At 51.1% G+C, this 13,042-nt stretch overlaps 3 protein-coding genes across 5 annotated transcripts; all 3 read left to right on the top strand.

The window, feature by feature from the left end:
• The first annotated feature begins 278 nt into the window (after positions 1-278).
• Positions 279-2,826, top strand: PV10_03152 (succinate dehydrogenase [ubiquinone] flavoprotein subunit 2, mitochondrial). The gene is made up of 6 exons (XM_016367561.1): positions 279-415; positions 468-525; positions 582-655; positions 715-878; positions 928-2,316; positions 2,374-2,826. The coding sequence occupies exons 1-6, from the start codon at positions 374-376 to the stop codon at positions 2,591-2,593; spliced, it is 1,947 nt and encodes a 648-aa protein (XP_016227079.1). The 5' UTR covers positions 279-373; the 3' UTR covers positions 2,594-2,826.
• Positions 2,827-3,398: 572 nt separating this feature from the next.
• On the top strand, positions 3,399-8,000 carry PV10_03151. Of its 3 annotated transcripts, none has more exons than XM_016367558.1 (2): positions 3,399-7,896; positions 7,960-8,000. In XM_016367558.1, exon 1 carries the CDS (start codon positions 4,063-4,065, stop codon positions 6,124-6,126), a length of 2,064 nt encoding a protein of 687 aa, XP_016227076.1. In that variant the 5' UTR covers positions 3,399-4,062; the 3' UTR covers positions 6,127-7,896; positions 7,960-8,000. The 3 variants fall into 3 exon arrangements, with proteins under 3 accessions (XP_016227076.1, XP_016227077.1, XP_016227078.1); XM_016367559.1 differs by having other exon boundaries at positions 3,399-3,664; positions 3,737-7,969; XM_016367560.1 differs by having other exon boundaries at positions 3,399-5,933; positions 6,516-7,969.
• A 1,458-nt stretch (positions 8,001-9,458) lies between these two features.
• Positions 9,459-11,838, top strand: PV10_03150 (uncharacterized protein). The gene is made up of 2 exons (XM_016367557.1): positions 9,459-10,527; positions 10,859-11,838. Exons 1-2 carry the CDS (start codon positions 9,913-9,915, stop codon positions 11,504-11,506), a joined length of 1,263 nt encoding a protein of 420 aa, XP_016227075.1. The 5' UTR covers positions 9,459-9,912; the 3' UTR covers positions 11,507-11,838.
• The last annotated feature ends 1,204 nt before the right edge of the window (positions 11,839-13,042 follow it).

Genomic DNA, 13,042 nt, shown 5'->3' with positions numbered 1-13,042 from the left:
GAGCCAAAAACAAGGAAATGTCTGGATGTATGAAGTACCTAGTTAGAGTCGAGACTGGAGTAGACAATCTCGAGAATGGCGACTTGAGAGCTAGTCCAAAACGCAGTTAGGAAGGTTTCTGAGTGGGAGAGATGATGCTGATATTGAATCAAATCTAATTGGCTGAATCTCCGTTGGCCCAGAGCCCTCCGAGGCTGTCCTCCGCCAACCTCAGGTGCTCGCTCCTGCCGCGGTGGTGCTCGGGCGTCGCCCAAAGCTAACTTAGTAAATCGAAGAATCATCGACGCCATCGACTTCACCATTCTTCCTGTCCACCTCGTTCACTCAGTCTCCCCTCCCACACCACGTTGCGTGTTTTGAAAGCTGCGCAACCATGAGCTCAGCCTTCTTGAGGAGCCTGGCTCCCTCCACAAAGGTATGCACACACCAGTCTCCCACGCCCAGTTCCGGCCCTGATCCGACTGCAGTTCTCTTCTCGCACCCTCAAATCCAACACACGACAATTTTCTTCTTCGAGACCGACCGGTATGCAGAATGTCTGTCCCTCCCAGCTGTTTTCCGACTGACACCCGTTCCTTTAGCACGACTGGTCACTTCGTCGCCCTTAAGAGCCAAGCTTGCAGAAGGTCCTATTGGAAAATCATACCCGGTCATTGTTCGTCACCTCATCCTGTCCTCCATGGCTGGCCTTCGTTCTAATCACATACTGTATAGGATCACGAGTATGATGCTGTTGTGGTCGGTGCTGGTGGAGCTGGTCTCAGAGCAGCTTTCGGCCTAGCGGAAGCAGGATTTAACACCGCATGCATAACCAAGTTATTCCCTACACGAAGTCATACCGTCGCGGCGCAAGGTGGCATCAACGCTGCTCTGGGAAAGTGAGTTGTCTGGATTTCTTTATAGGAGCTGCACTGACACCGCACCAAGCATGCACGAGGATGACTGGAGATGGCACATGTACGATACCGTCAAAGGCTCTGACTGGCTCGGCGACCAGGACGCGATCCATTACATGACTCGAGAAGCGCCCCGATCCGTCATTGAACTCGAAGGCTACGGCTGCCCCTTTTCCCGAACTGAGGATGGCCGGATATATCAGAGAGCTTTCGGCGGTCAATCGCAGAAGTATGGCAAGGGTGGACAAGCCTACCGATGCTGTGCTGCAGCAGACCGAACGGGCCACGCTCTTTTGCACACGCTCTATGGCCGATCGTTGAATTACAATACCAACTATTTTATCGAATATTTTGCCCTGGATTTGATCATGGAGGATGGCGAGTGCAAGGGCGTCTTGGCATACAATCAAGAAGATGGCACCCTTCACCGTTTCCGAGCTAACAACACCGTCTTGGCCACTGGTGGATATGGGCGTGCGTACTTCAGCTGCACATCTGCACACACTTGCACTGGTGATGGTATGGCCATGGTCGCACGTGCTGGTCTGCCTAACCAGGATCTGGAGTTTGTACAATTCCATCCCACCGGTATCTATGGCGCTGGATGTCTCATCACCGAGGGTTCCCGTGGTGAGGGTGGATATCTCCTCAACTCGGAGGGTGAGCGATTCATGGAACGATATGCACCCACCGCCAAGGATCTTGCATCGCGAGACGTCGTCTCGCGATCCATGACCATGGAGATTCGTGAGGGTCGTGGTGTCGGTCCAGAAAAGGATCACATCTACCTACAACTGAGCCATCTGCCCGCTGAGATCCTTCACGAGCGACTCCCTGGCATCTCTGAGACAGCGTCCATCTTCTCCGGCGTGGATGTTACTAAGCAGCCAATCCCCGTTCTACCAACGGTGCACTACAACATGGGAGGTATCCCCACCAAGTACACCGGAGAGGTGCTCCGCGTCGACGATCAAGGAAAGGATCAGGTCGTGCCCGGTCTGTTTGCTTGTGGTGAAGCCGCCTGTGTGTCTGTGCACGGAGCCAACAGATTGGGAGCCAACTCGCTACTGGATCTGATTGTCTTTGGACGAGCCGTGTCACACACTATCAGGGACAACTTCTCACCAGGTGCTCCTCTCAAGCCTCTTGCGTCTGACGCCGGCGCCGATTCGATCGAGGTTCTCGATCGAGTACGCAATTCCAGTGGACCCAAGAGCACCAACGACATTCGAGCTGCTATGCAAAAGACCATGCAGACCGATGTCAGTGTCTTCCGAATGCAAGAGTCCCTCGATGAAGGTGTGACCAAGATCAACGAGGTCGACCAACAGTACGATCAAATTGGTATCAAGGACCGTAGCATGATCTGGAACTCTGATCTGGTTGAGGCCCTCGAGTTGAGGAATTTGTTGACCTGCGCGTAAGTGATGCAAAGCACCAAATGGAATAGTGGGACATTGTACTGATTGGCAACTAGAACTCAAACAGCAGCTTCGGCAGCCAACCGCAAGGAATCACGGGGCGCACATGCCCGTGAGGACTATCCCGATCGTGACGATGAGAACTGGATGAAGCATACCCTGTCGTGGCAAAAGACTCCTCACGGCAAGGTCGAGCTGGGTTACCGAGCCGTGACTGGTACAACGTTGGATGAGAACGAGTGCAAGGCGGTGCCTCCATTCAAGAGAACATATTAGTCTCAGATGGTCGTCAGCTGGCTTGTGCTGAGCACAGGAGTCTTGAGAGACCCATGGTCAGCAGAGGGTTGCGCAAGACAATGAATTTAGCTATCGCATATTGTCAGTGTAAAAAATATTATTCTACATCAGCACCCATGAGGTCTCGATCGAGCCTGAACGGCGACACGTTGCTATTCTCCTATGACATATTCGCAGCCTGTGTCACGTTCGGGTCAGGCTGTACGGGAAACAAGGCGTTTGAGTGAGACAGGTGAAACGCACCTTGATCGCCAATCCAAACCTCGTGGACCTTGCCTGCAGCCACGTCGATCCTCGACCCGACACCGAATGTCTCTTTTGTGGGATTAGCATCGTTGGGATATGTGATTGTCATTGTCCCTCGACGAATCAAATGTGTAGTTAGGCCCGAATGAGAATGGGGCGGGTAGTGGGCTCGTGGTGAATCATTCCAGGTGAAGACGTGGTGAAATCCCCACCCGCGAACACTCTCTTCATCCTGTGAGCGACTCGATGTGTTGGCGGGCATGTTTGTGGGAGGACAGTCTTTGCGGCACTATAGTTGACTTTTTTGTAACAACATACAGTAGTGTTGCAAGCATCAAACAATAGTGCTTGGACTTTGGAAATGGAGTTGGGAGTTTGGGATCTGGGTCGCACATACGTCACGTGGGGGAGGGGAAGCCTTAAGGCTTTGGGGAAGGTGGGAAGGAATGGAGTGAGACTGGCGTGACTACCATTGTCAAGATTCAAACATGATCTTAGTACATAGGTACCTACTTATCAATTAGACAGAGACTTCAGGTATACCGTGGTGCCCCGAATCCTCCGTCGTCTTTGTTTCTAGGTGGTCTCCGGGTCAAAGGCTTGCCATTGTCTTTAGTACCTAAGCTACCTACAGATCTAACCTACAATGCCTACGAAGTAACTTATCTTGTAAAGTACTTGGCGTACGCCATCTCATCTAAGATCTTGATTCCTTTCAAACCACCCCACCTGGGGTATTTCTCGATCAATCGCCCACTTTGGACCCATTCACCATGTCCAGCCAGAGGATCATCACTTGCCAGAGTACGCAAGCCCACTTTGTCAATCTTTCTCGCCATTCCTCGCTTGAATCATTGCGCCGCTGAACCGCTCCAGGTCGACATCGCTCTCTCCAAGTATGTACGGCTGTCGTTCCTCTCCGTTCCTCCAGATCCTTCAACCACCGACATTAGGGTGACGTGTCACTACCTCGCTCGACCATTGGGCACTGCCGATCAAGATCAAACACACACAATTCAACGGTCACCCTTGGGTGTGTATAAGATTAGGGAACCACTTCTTTCGTCCTGCGCCCTGCGCCCATCTTTGAGACCCATCCCTTGACCCCTTCGGCTGCCTGTTCAATTCCTACTTCCAACCCAGTTGAACCGCCTCAGGGCAGTGTCCTCCATAAACACCCAAGTTCGGAAAGCCTTACGATCATGGCCGCTGCAGCAGCTACAAGCACTGCCGACAACCAGACCACGGACCATCCCCTTCCACTTCGAGCCGCAGGACGAGCCCAACCTTTGGTCAAGTCGACCACTTATTCCCTCACCCCATTCTCTCCTTCAGTACTCTCACATCTAAATCGAGCCTACCGATCTCTACAGCCCACCAACCAGTCTCAAAATGGCCACCAATTCCCCACTGAGAGTTCTTTCCTCTCATACATGGCCACCCCCGATTCCTCTGCCATGTCTGCATGGGTCTCTGAGGACTTGACCTATCCCATACCGTCCTACTATATTAGCTCTAGCCACAACACCTATCTGTCCGGCCACCAACTTTACGGAGAAGCGAGCGGGGATGCCTACACAAACGTCCTCAATCGTGGATGCCGCTGTCTCGAGATTGATGTCTGGGACGGTGATAGTAGCGACTCTGAGACCAGTGATTCTGATCAAGAGGGCTACCCCGGAAACCAACCAAGGAGTGGTGGGCGAGAACGCTCTAGCTCAAAGGCTTCTCGATGGACCAGAGTTAGGGCTAAAGCCTCTCGGATGCGCTCACGGTCACGTAGCCAGTCTGGGGCTTTGCATAGCCATGACCACGCACCCGCCGAACCCAGGGGTGATGCCCCAGTGCCCGAACATCCTCAACCCCCAACCACGCGACCTCGTAAATCCACTTCTGAGGGATCTGCCTTGAATCCTGCGTATCTCTCGCCCCAGCAATCACCAGCACTTCCTATCAAGCCCGAACCGCGTGTCTACCATGGCTACACACTCACCCAGCCAGTCACTTTCCGCTCCGTCTGTCATGCCATTCGAGCTTCTGCCTTTGTGAGCACCGATCTGCCCTTGATCGTGTCACTCGAGGTACATGCATCCCTGTCTCAGCAAGAAGTCATGGTTCAAATCATGAAAGATATCTGGGCAGGTCTCTTGGTCGACATTGGCTGCGACTCTGATATCCCCATCCTGCCCAGCCCCGACAAGTTGAGATCCAAGATTCTAATCAAAGTCAAGTGGACTCCAAATTCACAGACTGGGGAATCTAACAATCCCCTTGAGCAGATCACAAGCAATTCCACCGAAGGTACTGTCGAGGATGACGGCGTCATCTCTGCCTCAGAAAAGAAGGCAAAAAAGGTACTGGCTGCGCTTTCTGAGCTTGGAATATATACTCGCGCCTATACTTTCAAAAGCTTCTCCCAACCTGAAGCCGCCTTCCCAACCCACGTGTTTAGTTTGTCCGAGAACAAGATGCATACCATTCACCCCGACCCGGCGAATGGTCCTGCCTTGTTTAAACATAACAAGAACTTTCTGATGCGCGTCTTTCCCAAGGGAACTCGAATTAGCAGTTCTAACGTGGATCCAACATTTCATTGGAGACAGGGTGCTCAAATGGTGGCCTTGAACTGGCAGAAGCTGGACAAGGGCATGATGCTCAACCAGGGCATGTTCGCCGGCACCCATGGCTGGGTCCTCAAGCCCGATGGATATCGCACAGAGCGTCCCGACAAATTACTCATCGACAAATCAGCGGGTGGCCCGGCTAAACGTACCTTGGATCTCACCATCATCCTTCTGGCAGCACAGAACTTACCACTACCGGCAGACAAAGACGCTGCATATGGTTCGAAAATCAAGCCTTACGTCAAGTTTCAACTGCATGTCGACACTCACGGACCCCCTGGTCAAGGCGGCGCTCGATATGACGGCAATACTTCCGGTGGGGACGATCTTGACGAGATAAATTTCAAGCGCAGATCTGCTTCGTATAGAACACAACATCCCGACTTTGCCGGCGAAGCTGTAAGCTGGCTTAAAGTTCCAGACCTCATGGACGAATTGAGCTTTCTCAGGTACGTGTGCTTTGTTTCATTGGCCTCGAATCGCCTTTCGGGTCTGCTTATGAATGGCGCCCCTCGCACTCATGCATCTGTACGCGTGACCGGTTTTCCATATGACCGCTTCGTTCTTACTACCTGGGGAGCCCAAGGCATTCCATCTTATCAGACAGAACGTGATTGGGCCTGCAGTGATTGCCATTCCTAGTGAAATCGGCAATCCATGCCGACCGCATTTGGTTCATTGGCTGCACTGGTTCACGGCCCTAGCCAGATCTTCGACCTGCCACCTGGTTCGATGCTCACCAGCGGCACAATTCTTCCAGAGAATCTCACGGAATGTCAGAGACATGTCGACATTTCTCCCACTGCCGCATGTGATTCCGAGACTTGATAACGATATGTCACTCGATGAGCCGTGTGAACGCCGTCGCGTGCGACAATTGGTCGCTTCGGAAATAGTACACCATCTCGTTACACAACGTCCTGGCCCTCCTTCTTTCGCCTCTGGATTCCTTCTGGATTTGACATTGTGACCAGTCATGTCGTGCCTTGACCGATGACTGACCTTTGACCCCTGCTAATTGTTGCTATTAGGTTGAAGATCAAGGACGATCGTTCCATGGCCAAAAATACCTTACTGGCATGGGCCTGTATTCGACTTGACCGCCTTCAGTCTGGTTACCGTTTTATTCATTTACTCGATGCGACGGGCATGCCATCCCCCGGCGCCTTACTGGTCCACATATCAAAAGTGCTTTCTTGACCGAAAAGGAAACCCGCAAAACGACCGAAGTGGCCCACCTGATCTCTCGACTATATCGCTCATCTCGTCCAATTGGCATGTCTTGGACTGTCTTCAAACACGACTTCCAACCGAACCATAGTGGAGAAAGCTAACCCTCACGAATCAGATTCCGCGATCACTCTCAAAAACATTTCCGGCAATAAACTTGGTCCTAGCCAAGTCACCTTCGGAGAGTTCTTCGACTCTAATTCGACCTAACCGCCCTTAGAGACACTGGGAATCCCCTTGACGAAGCATCAATGTACAGCGACATCGCCTGTCGAAGCTAGACATTTACCTACCTTGTTTTCACTCTTACACCGGAATTCCAACATTTCCAATCGCCACAGCTGACTGTGAGGTAAAGAGTCGCCGTCATCAGTGATGCACCTTTCCAGGAACATCATTGATTTAAGCCAATAAACACCATCACGAGCAGCCTCGCCTAAGCTGGTCCCACTAATCATCTCCGTCTGCACCGCGGTAAACTTCTGACTGTGCCATCTTTCTCACTTCTATCGTCCTGCTGCTTGCAATACCCAGTAGAGGGCTGAATTCGATCTTGTTCTTACAGCGCCATGATCAAAAGTTGGGGAAGATTTGCAAATACGCACTGACATTCCAGACTAAGGAGGACAAGATACAGCACTAGTCGCACACAAGCCCTTGGTAATGTCGAGTGTCACAAGACCAGCGGCTATGCTAGAGATCTGATTTACCGCTCTGTCGGTTTAGAGCTATCAGCGATATCCATTGATCACCGAACTCCCGGGAGTCGTACTCAAAAAGGAACTTTGCATCATTGACATGACGCACCATCTCTTTCAAACACGCTTGTAGCAAGGGCTGGATCCAAGCCGCACATCTCATGATTCGTGTTGAGCCTGCCTTGGAACAGTTGATCGCTTAGACACCCCTCTCATGAGGGAAGTGGCCATGGAACAAACCAAATACATGCTGTATATCAGCGAGCTATAAAGCAGAGTTGATTCCTCTGCGTTTCACTTGCACCTTTCCACCATCTCCAAACCTTGCTTTTCTCACTCAGACTTTACTTCGATTCGAAAGGTCCACTTGAGATTCACAATGACCATCCCTCGCCCACGTACTGACCCAAGAGAGGTCAAGCAGGAGCTGATCGGAAGTAGTCTTCCAAAATGCAAGCCTAGCACAGGAATCCGTGAGCGACCGGTATGTTGTGATTTGGAAGTCCATTACCACAACCAAGCACCGAGGCTGACTAAATATGGAAAGATGAATGGCGTGCGGTGCCCCAAATGCAAGGCAAAGGGAAACGAAGTTTGGGTTATCCCAGGAGTACGTTGTCACAAGTGTGGTTGGCCTTGTTGAAACACTGTACTTCAACAAGACTTTCGGGTACTTGATCTTGGTCAAAGGTGGAGAATGATGGACGTTCCGATCTCCGCTTGTGGATGAGTAGGAAGTTTGTCGCGTGATATTGGTTATCGAAAGGACAGATTCATGGCTTCTACTCACACAGATCAGGGGGGATCCACACCCAGTGTTTAGCCCCTTGCTTAATGGGAGACAACAACGAAGCGCACGATGAAGTCTCAGACCAAGAGCACTGCCGTAGGAATGTGATCGTTTTTGCAAGTCTCGAGTGTTCTCCTCAACCACACAGAGACGTCCATCAGGTCAAGGATAATCAACCCTGCCGCGTAAGCTGCAAACAATGAAGCATTTCTCAATATGCAAAGCCACCAAAGCGTTCAACGCCTTCGTTAGACCTGGCATTGATCTGCGATCCTGACGGCCAGACACCTCGTATTCCCAACGCTAGTGGCGATCTCGCCTTGCCAGAAATGCATCACAGCCAAACGAGGAGGCCACTGGCGCGGTCCGCACCTCATGTTGGTAAACATCCACGTCGAACCGACCTTGACGTCTGGAGATTACCGAAACCAAGGCGCCAACTTCCATGCAATGCACACCGAGTTGAGAGTTGAATAGGCATGAACTGGCGAGGCCAAGAGATGCATACTCGTACAAGTTCGGCAGTAGCAGATAGTAAGGAGTATGGAGTCACAAGTTCCCGCACCTACCGAAGTTCACATCTCGCATCTCATATCTCCTCCAGTGGCTTGTTGGCGACTACCTTAGTCGTATCTTGATACGAGATAAAACCACCTCGTGTTGAGTCAATGGAGCCCCGGCTATCCATGCCCTATGTCGAAACGAGTCTCGGTATGATGTCTCATCCAACATGCTGCTTCATCGGGTCAAATCGTTACCGCTGTTATATGTAGATACAGTCGATTCTCTTTGTCGCCATCGCCAGCGCTAGCTATCTCCACGAGAAACGCGAAGCGAGTGGCTGATCTACCTGTCAAAGTAAATGCATACATTAGTCTCTGGGTTTGGGGGAGGACAACCCCTTTCGTATACGTGCATCCGCCACGCCAAGCCACAAATTTTGTTGTCTCGATAGTGGATTAAATCGTCCTGTCACCAGGTGTATGTATCGGCAGGCATCATGCGTGATCGCATGGCTCGTCTCTTTTGGGTTGACGGGATGAAGGTTGTCAATGAACGAACGTGGAGGTCGCGTCCTACTGAAGACCGAAACAAAGGAACACTGAATATCACGTGTCAATCCAAGCCAAGCAAGAGAGTTGCGTTGCCGTCATTATGTTGGGCAGTAGTACGGCAGAGTAAGAATACCACCATCAGACTTCTCGTCGCCTGAGTTTCAACGTTACCAACGACTCCTGACAACGGCGGCGCCTTCGAGAGCACTATTGTCCTCAGATGGGTAGTTGTCCGGCATTCTGGCTTCTCCCAGGGACGAGATATTGCCTTTTCCTCAGCTCGAGTCCCAGCAGACCAACCATCTAGCGCGACGAGAGACTTTGCCACCCAACACTCTCGTGTATGATACATCCAGTCATATGAGGAGTCCTGTTAAGCAGGGCATACGCGCTTTCATATCGATAGCAAGTACCTGTCGGGCTGGCTAGGAGGGGCTAAAGTCGCATGACCTCCTTTGTTAAGGACAAGATCCCCTCCTAAACGACGAACTAACAACGCTTGCCACGAGAGAACCACAGAGTCGTCAACACTGTCGCCAGGGCCTCAAATCACGACGACCCTGGGCAATTAGGGTTCCTGACTGAGTCCCATATCTCACCTTATAAGAGTCCCTCCAGAACATCAGCCCAATATTGCTCTTTAGAGAGATCGATCATGCCAAAACCCAAGATCTATCTCTACGCCGAAATCTTGATTCATATCCGCCAATTGACCCTCTACGCTTCCTTAGAAACCGACAAGAACGAACATACCAAAATCCTGATCTCTTCGGACAAACACATCGTGACTGCACTGCATGAGGGCGAATCGTCCAGTATTTACCTACCCACTCAGATCTCGGGTACAGCCAACGTCACCTTCCCATATGATCGCAAGACAGAGATTTCGGCACGATTGCAGATTGACGATCTCGATGAATTGAAATCGACTTCGGAAAATGTGTCAGGAATCGAAGTTCCCTGGTCGGCTGGCGATTTGACGGGGACGAAACTCGCTTTGCAATGCAAAGGCTGTGGAGTCGAGATTTTGGCGGCCGGGAAAATCAACGAATGGAAAGATCTTCCTAGCAATCACTGGGCCGACTTGATGGATATTTGGTTTTGTCACAAGCCTCATGATGATAAGGATCCAGAACATGGTGCTACCACCACGGCCGCTGCTGAATCGAAAGGCTTTTCGGCAAAGAGTAAGACGATAGCAAAGCCCAGCGTGGGCTTGATTGACACGGTTTCATTTTTAATCAATGGGGAGGACTGCAAAAATCTAAAGGTATGTTGATGGCGATGATGACTGTTGTTCCGCTGACCAAGAGGATTTCCTCTTGGGCTGAGCTACCGAAATGGCGCAAAGAAAGAACTCTTTCAGTCTCCAAACCTGGAGATTACCGTTGATTCGAGTTCTGATACAACCGCCAAAGAATGACCGGGTCGATATTGTATATATCTTTGTGGCTGGCAGTCTTCAACCTCCTGTCAATAGATAAGATGGTTGATGTTTGCCAAGTCATGACCTGCCCCATGTTTCACCTTTGTGTCGTTGGAAGTTGCAGCTCAGAGGGAAGATGAGGAGGTACATCATTGCTGACCAGAATATCTCGCAGGAGGAAGAATCATCCAAGTCGAATTACTCGATTGTCCGTTGCGCAAGCTGCGAGTCGGTGCTAGGCTCCAAGAGCCCAGACGCCGAGAATAGTTTTAGACTATACAAGTCTCGATTGTCAATTAAGCCCAGTTCTGACGAACCTCTACAACAATACGCAGCTGCCGTCTTCATTTGCAGCCAACTTCTGTCCCTCATCGAGAGCTCCATCAGCCGTAAAGTCGTGCTGCATGATGATACGCCAGATGCCCCCCACCGAAGTCGGGATGGTCTCCTCCTTTGGATATTCAACCCCGACATCTACTACTCAAGCTCGAGTCGTGGCCCTACAGCTCATCGAGCGATGAAGGTCTTCTACAAATCCTTGCCGGAGCCGGCTAAGTTTATCGACGACAACAGCAACACACACGAAGAACTTGTCGTTCCGCCTGAAGACTTTGACGATTTCAACACAACGCTGCACGAAAGTTCGTCAATATTGCCGCAATCAGCACGAAAGTTTCAAGACTGGGATGTGGGGCTGGTGGATCGCTGGGAGAAGAATGCGACGGGAATATCGAGAATGGATGAGAATCCACTGAATAAAAAGGTGGATGACGACTTTGAGGTGTTTAAACTGCCTCCTGGCTGGAAGGAGCTTTATATGTGAGTCAAGGGTCATGTGTAGAATTCACAACAACCAATGCGACCTATGTCGCGGATGTGGATTTGGATTTCACCTCCTCCGTCCTGGCCTATCCTGTGGACATAGCTGTCGTGGACGGCGAATCACCTTCTTTGGGAGACTGGAATTCTCTTGAGGAAAGGATCTGGCTGGATGAAGAAAGCGTACGTCGATGCATCCACCTCTTTTGCATTGATAAAGCCATCGAGAGAGGCGGACATGCTCCTTCGATAGAGCGACGTCCGAACAGCACGACTTGGCTCTTGCCGCCAACTAGGGAGTATCTGCGATACACAAACGCGATCGCGGCGCAGGCAAAGTTGCTGCAGAAGTCGCGGATTTGATGCGCACTGCTCCATCAAAATATGTCAAATACCATCAACTAGCTCAATTCAAGTCAAGGCCTCAACGTTCGCTGGGGTTGTGTGGAATTGCCCCCGTGTCCCGAAGCCACCCCTGACGATCTCCCCCGGAAGCCCGAGTCGACGGGGACCCCAGGAACCCCTCGGACCAACCCCACATAACCTTATCAAGGCACACTCAGCACATTCACAACATTACAGAGTATGACTACACCAAAACCGACTTGTGACAATTTGTTCCCGGCATCCTGTCGACGTCAGGGTTAACGATGTCGTGGTCCTAACCTCGGTTAGGTGCTCCGACTTGGCCTCGTGACGCTAATGAATCTGTATCCTCGGGAAGGCCACCAAAGGCACCACTCCTCTTTGCCCCTCAATGAAGGCTGAACTCTAGCGAGAGACAAACGGGACAGGCGGGCCGTGCGATTACTGGATACTGTTGACAACGTTGGGTTCATTAGGCTACCTCTTTGTTGTCAGTAACTTAGACCATCAGACTCTGAGTCAAATCGCGTGAATAATTGAGTAGTTTTCGAGTGTTGAGAACTCTGTTCAATAAACCTTGCGATTGTTGGTAATCTGTCATCTTGCTCTTCACAAACTCGAATTAAGGTATCAGGGTAGACATGGCGGACTTCGAACAGATTCTGGCCGCAAGCACCGCGCGGGGTGCCAATGAGGTTCCCGGTTGTGTCCTCGCAGCGGTGGACAAGAATGGTGGGTTGACATCCCTCCACTCATTCTGCAGGATCCTCATTGCGAGAATCCTTTCTGATTTTCAATATTAGGCAAGTTGTTGTATTTGAAAGCCGCAGGGTTCAATGGCGTCGCGCCCGACGCAGAGCCCATCAGCATCGATGGAACTTTCTGGATAGCATCTTGCACCAAACTTCTCGGCACGGTAGCTGCGCTGCAATGCGTCGAAAGGGGCCAGATTACTCTCGATGAACCTGTCAGCAAAGTCCTGCCTGAACTTGCTGAGCTGGAAATCCTCCACGCCGAGGGCGATATCACCAGCCCGAAGCTGAGCACGACCAAGACCTCAAACCAGATCACTCTGAGACAACTCCTTTGTCACAGTAGTGGTCTTGCATATGATCTCTTTACCCCTTCGTTGATGGCATGGCGTGCCTCTCGGGGGGAGGGTCCAAAAGGTCTC

Source organism: Exophiala mesophila (assembly GCF_000836275.1).
Source record: "Exophiala mesophila strain CBS 40295 unplaced genomic scaffold supercont1.2, whole genome shotgun sequence".
NCBI lineage: Eukaryota > Fungi > Ascomycota > Eurotiomycetes > Chaetothyriales > Herpotrichiellaceae > Exophiala > Exophiala mesophila.
This window is presented reverse-complemented; position numbering and strand designations above follow the sequence as displayed.

What these genes read in the sequence shown, in the direction of transcription:
- PV10_03151 (XM_016367558.1), top strand. Translation starts at nt 4,063, where the DNA reads ATGGCCGCTGCAGCAGCTACAAGCACTGCCGACAACCAGACCACGGAC.
- PV10_03150 (XM_016367557.1), top strand. Translation starts at nt 9,913, where the DNA reads ATGCCAAAACCCAAGATCTATCTCTACGCCGAAATCTTGATTCATATC. An exon ending in AGGACTGCAAAAATCTAAAG is followed by an intron (nt 10,528 to 10,858) that starts GTATGTTGATGG and finishes AATATCTCGCAG; the next exon opens with GAGGAAGAATCATCCAAGTC.
- PV10_03152 (XM_016367561.1), top strand. Translation starts at nt 374, where the DNA reads ATGAGCTCAGCCTTCTTGAGGAGCCTGGCTCCCTCCACAAAG. An exon ending in GAAAATCATACCCGGTCATT is followed by an intron (nt 656 to 714) that starts GTTCGTCACCTC and finishes CATACTGTATAG; the next exon opens with GATCACGAGTATGATGCTGT. An exon ending in ATCAACGCTGCTCTGGGAAA is followed by an intron (nt 879 to 927) that starts GTGAGTTGTCTG and finishes CACCGCACCAAG; the next exon opens with CATGCACGAGGATGACTGGA.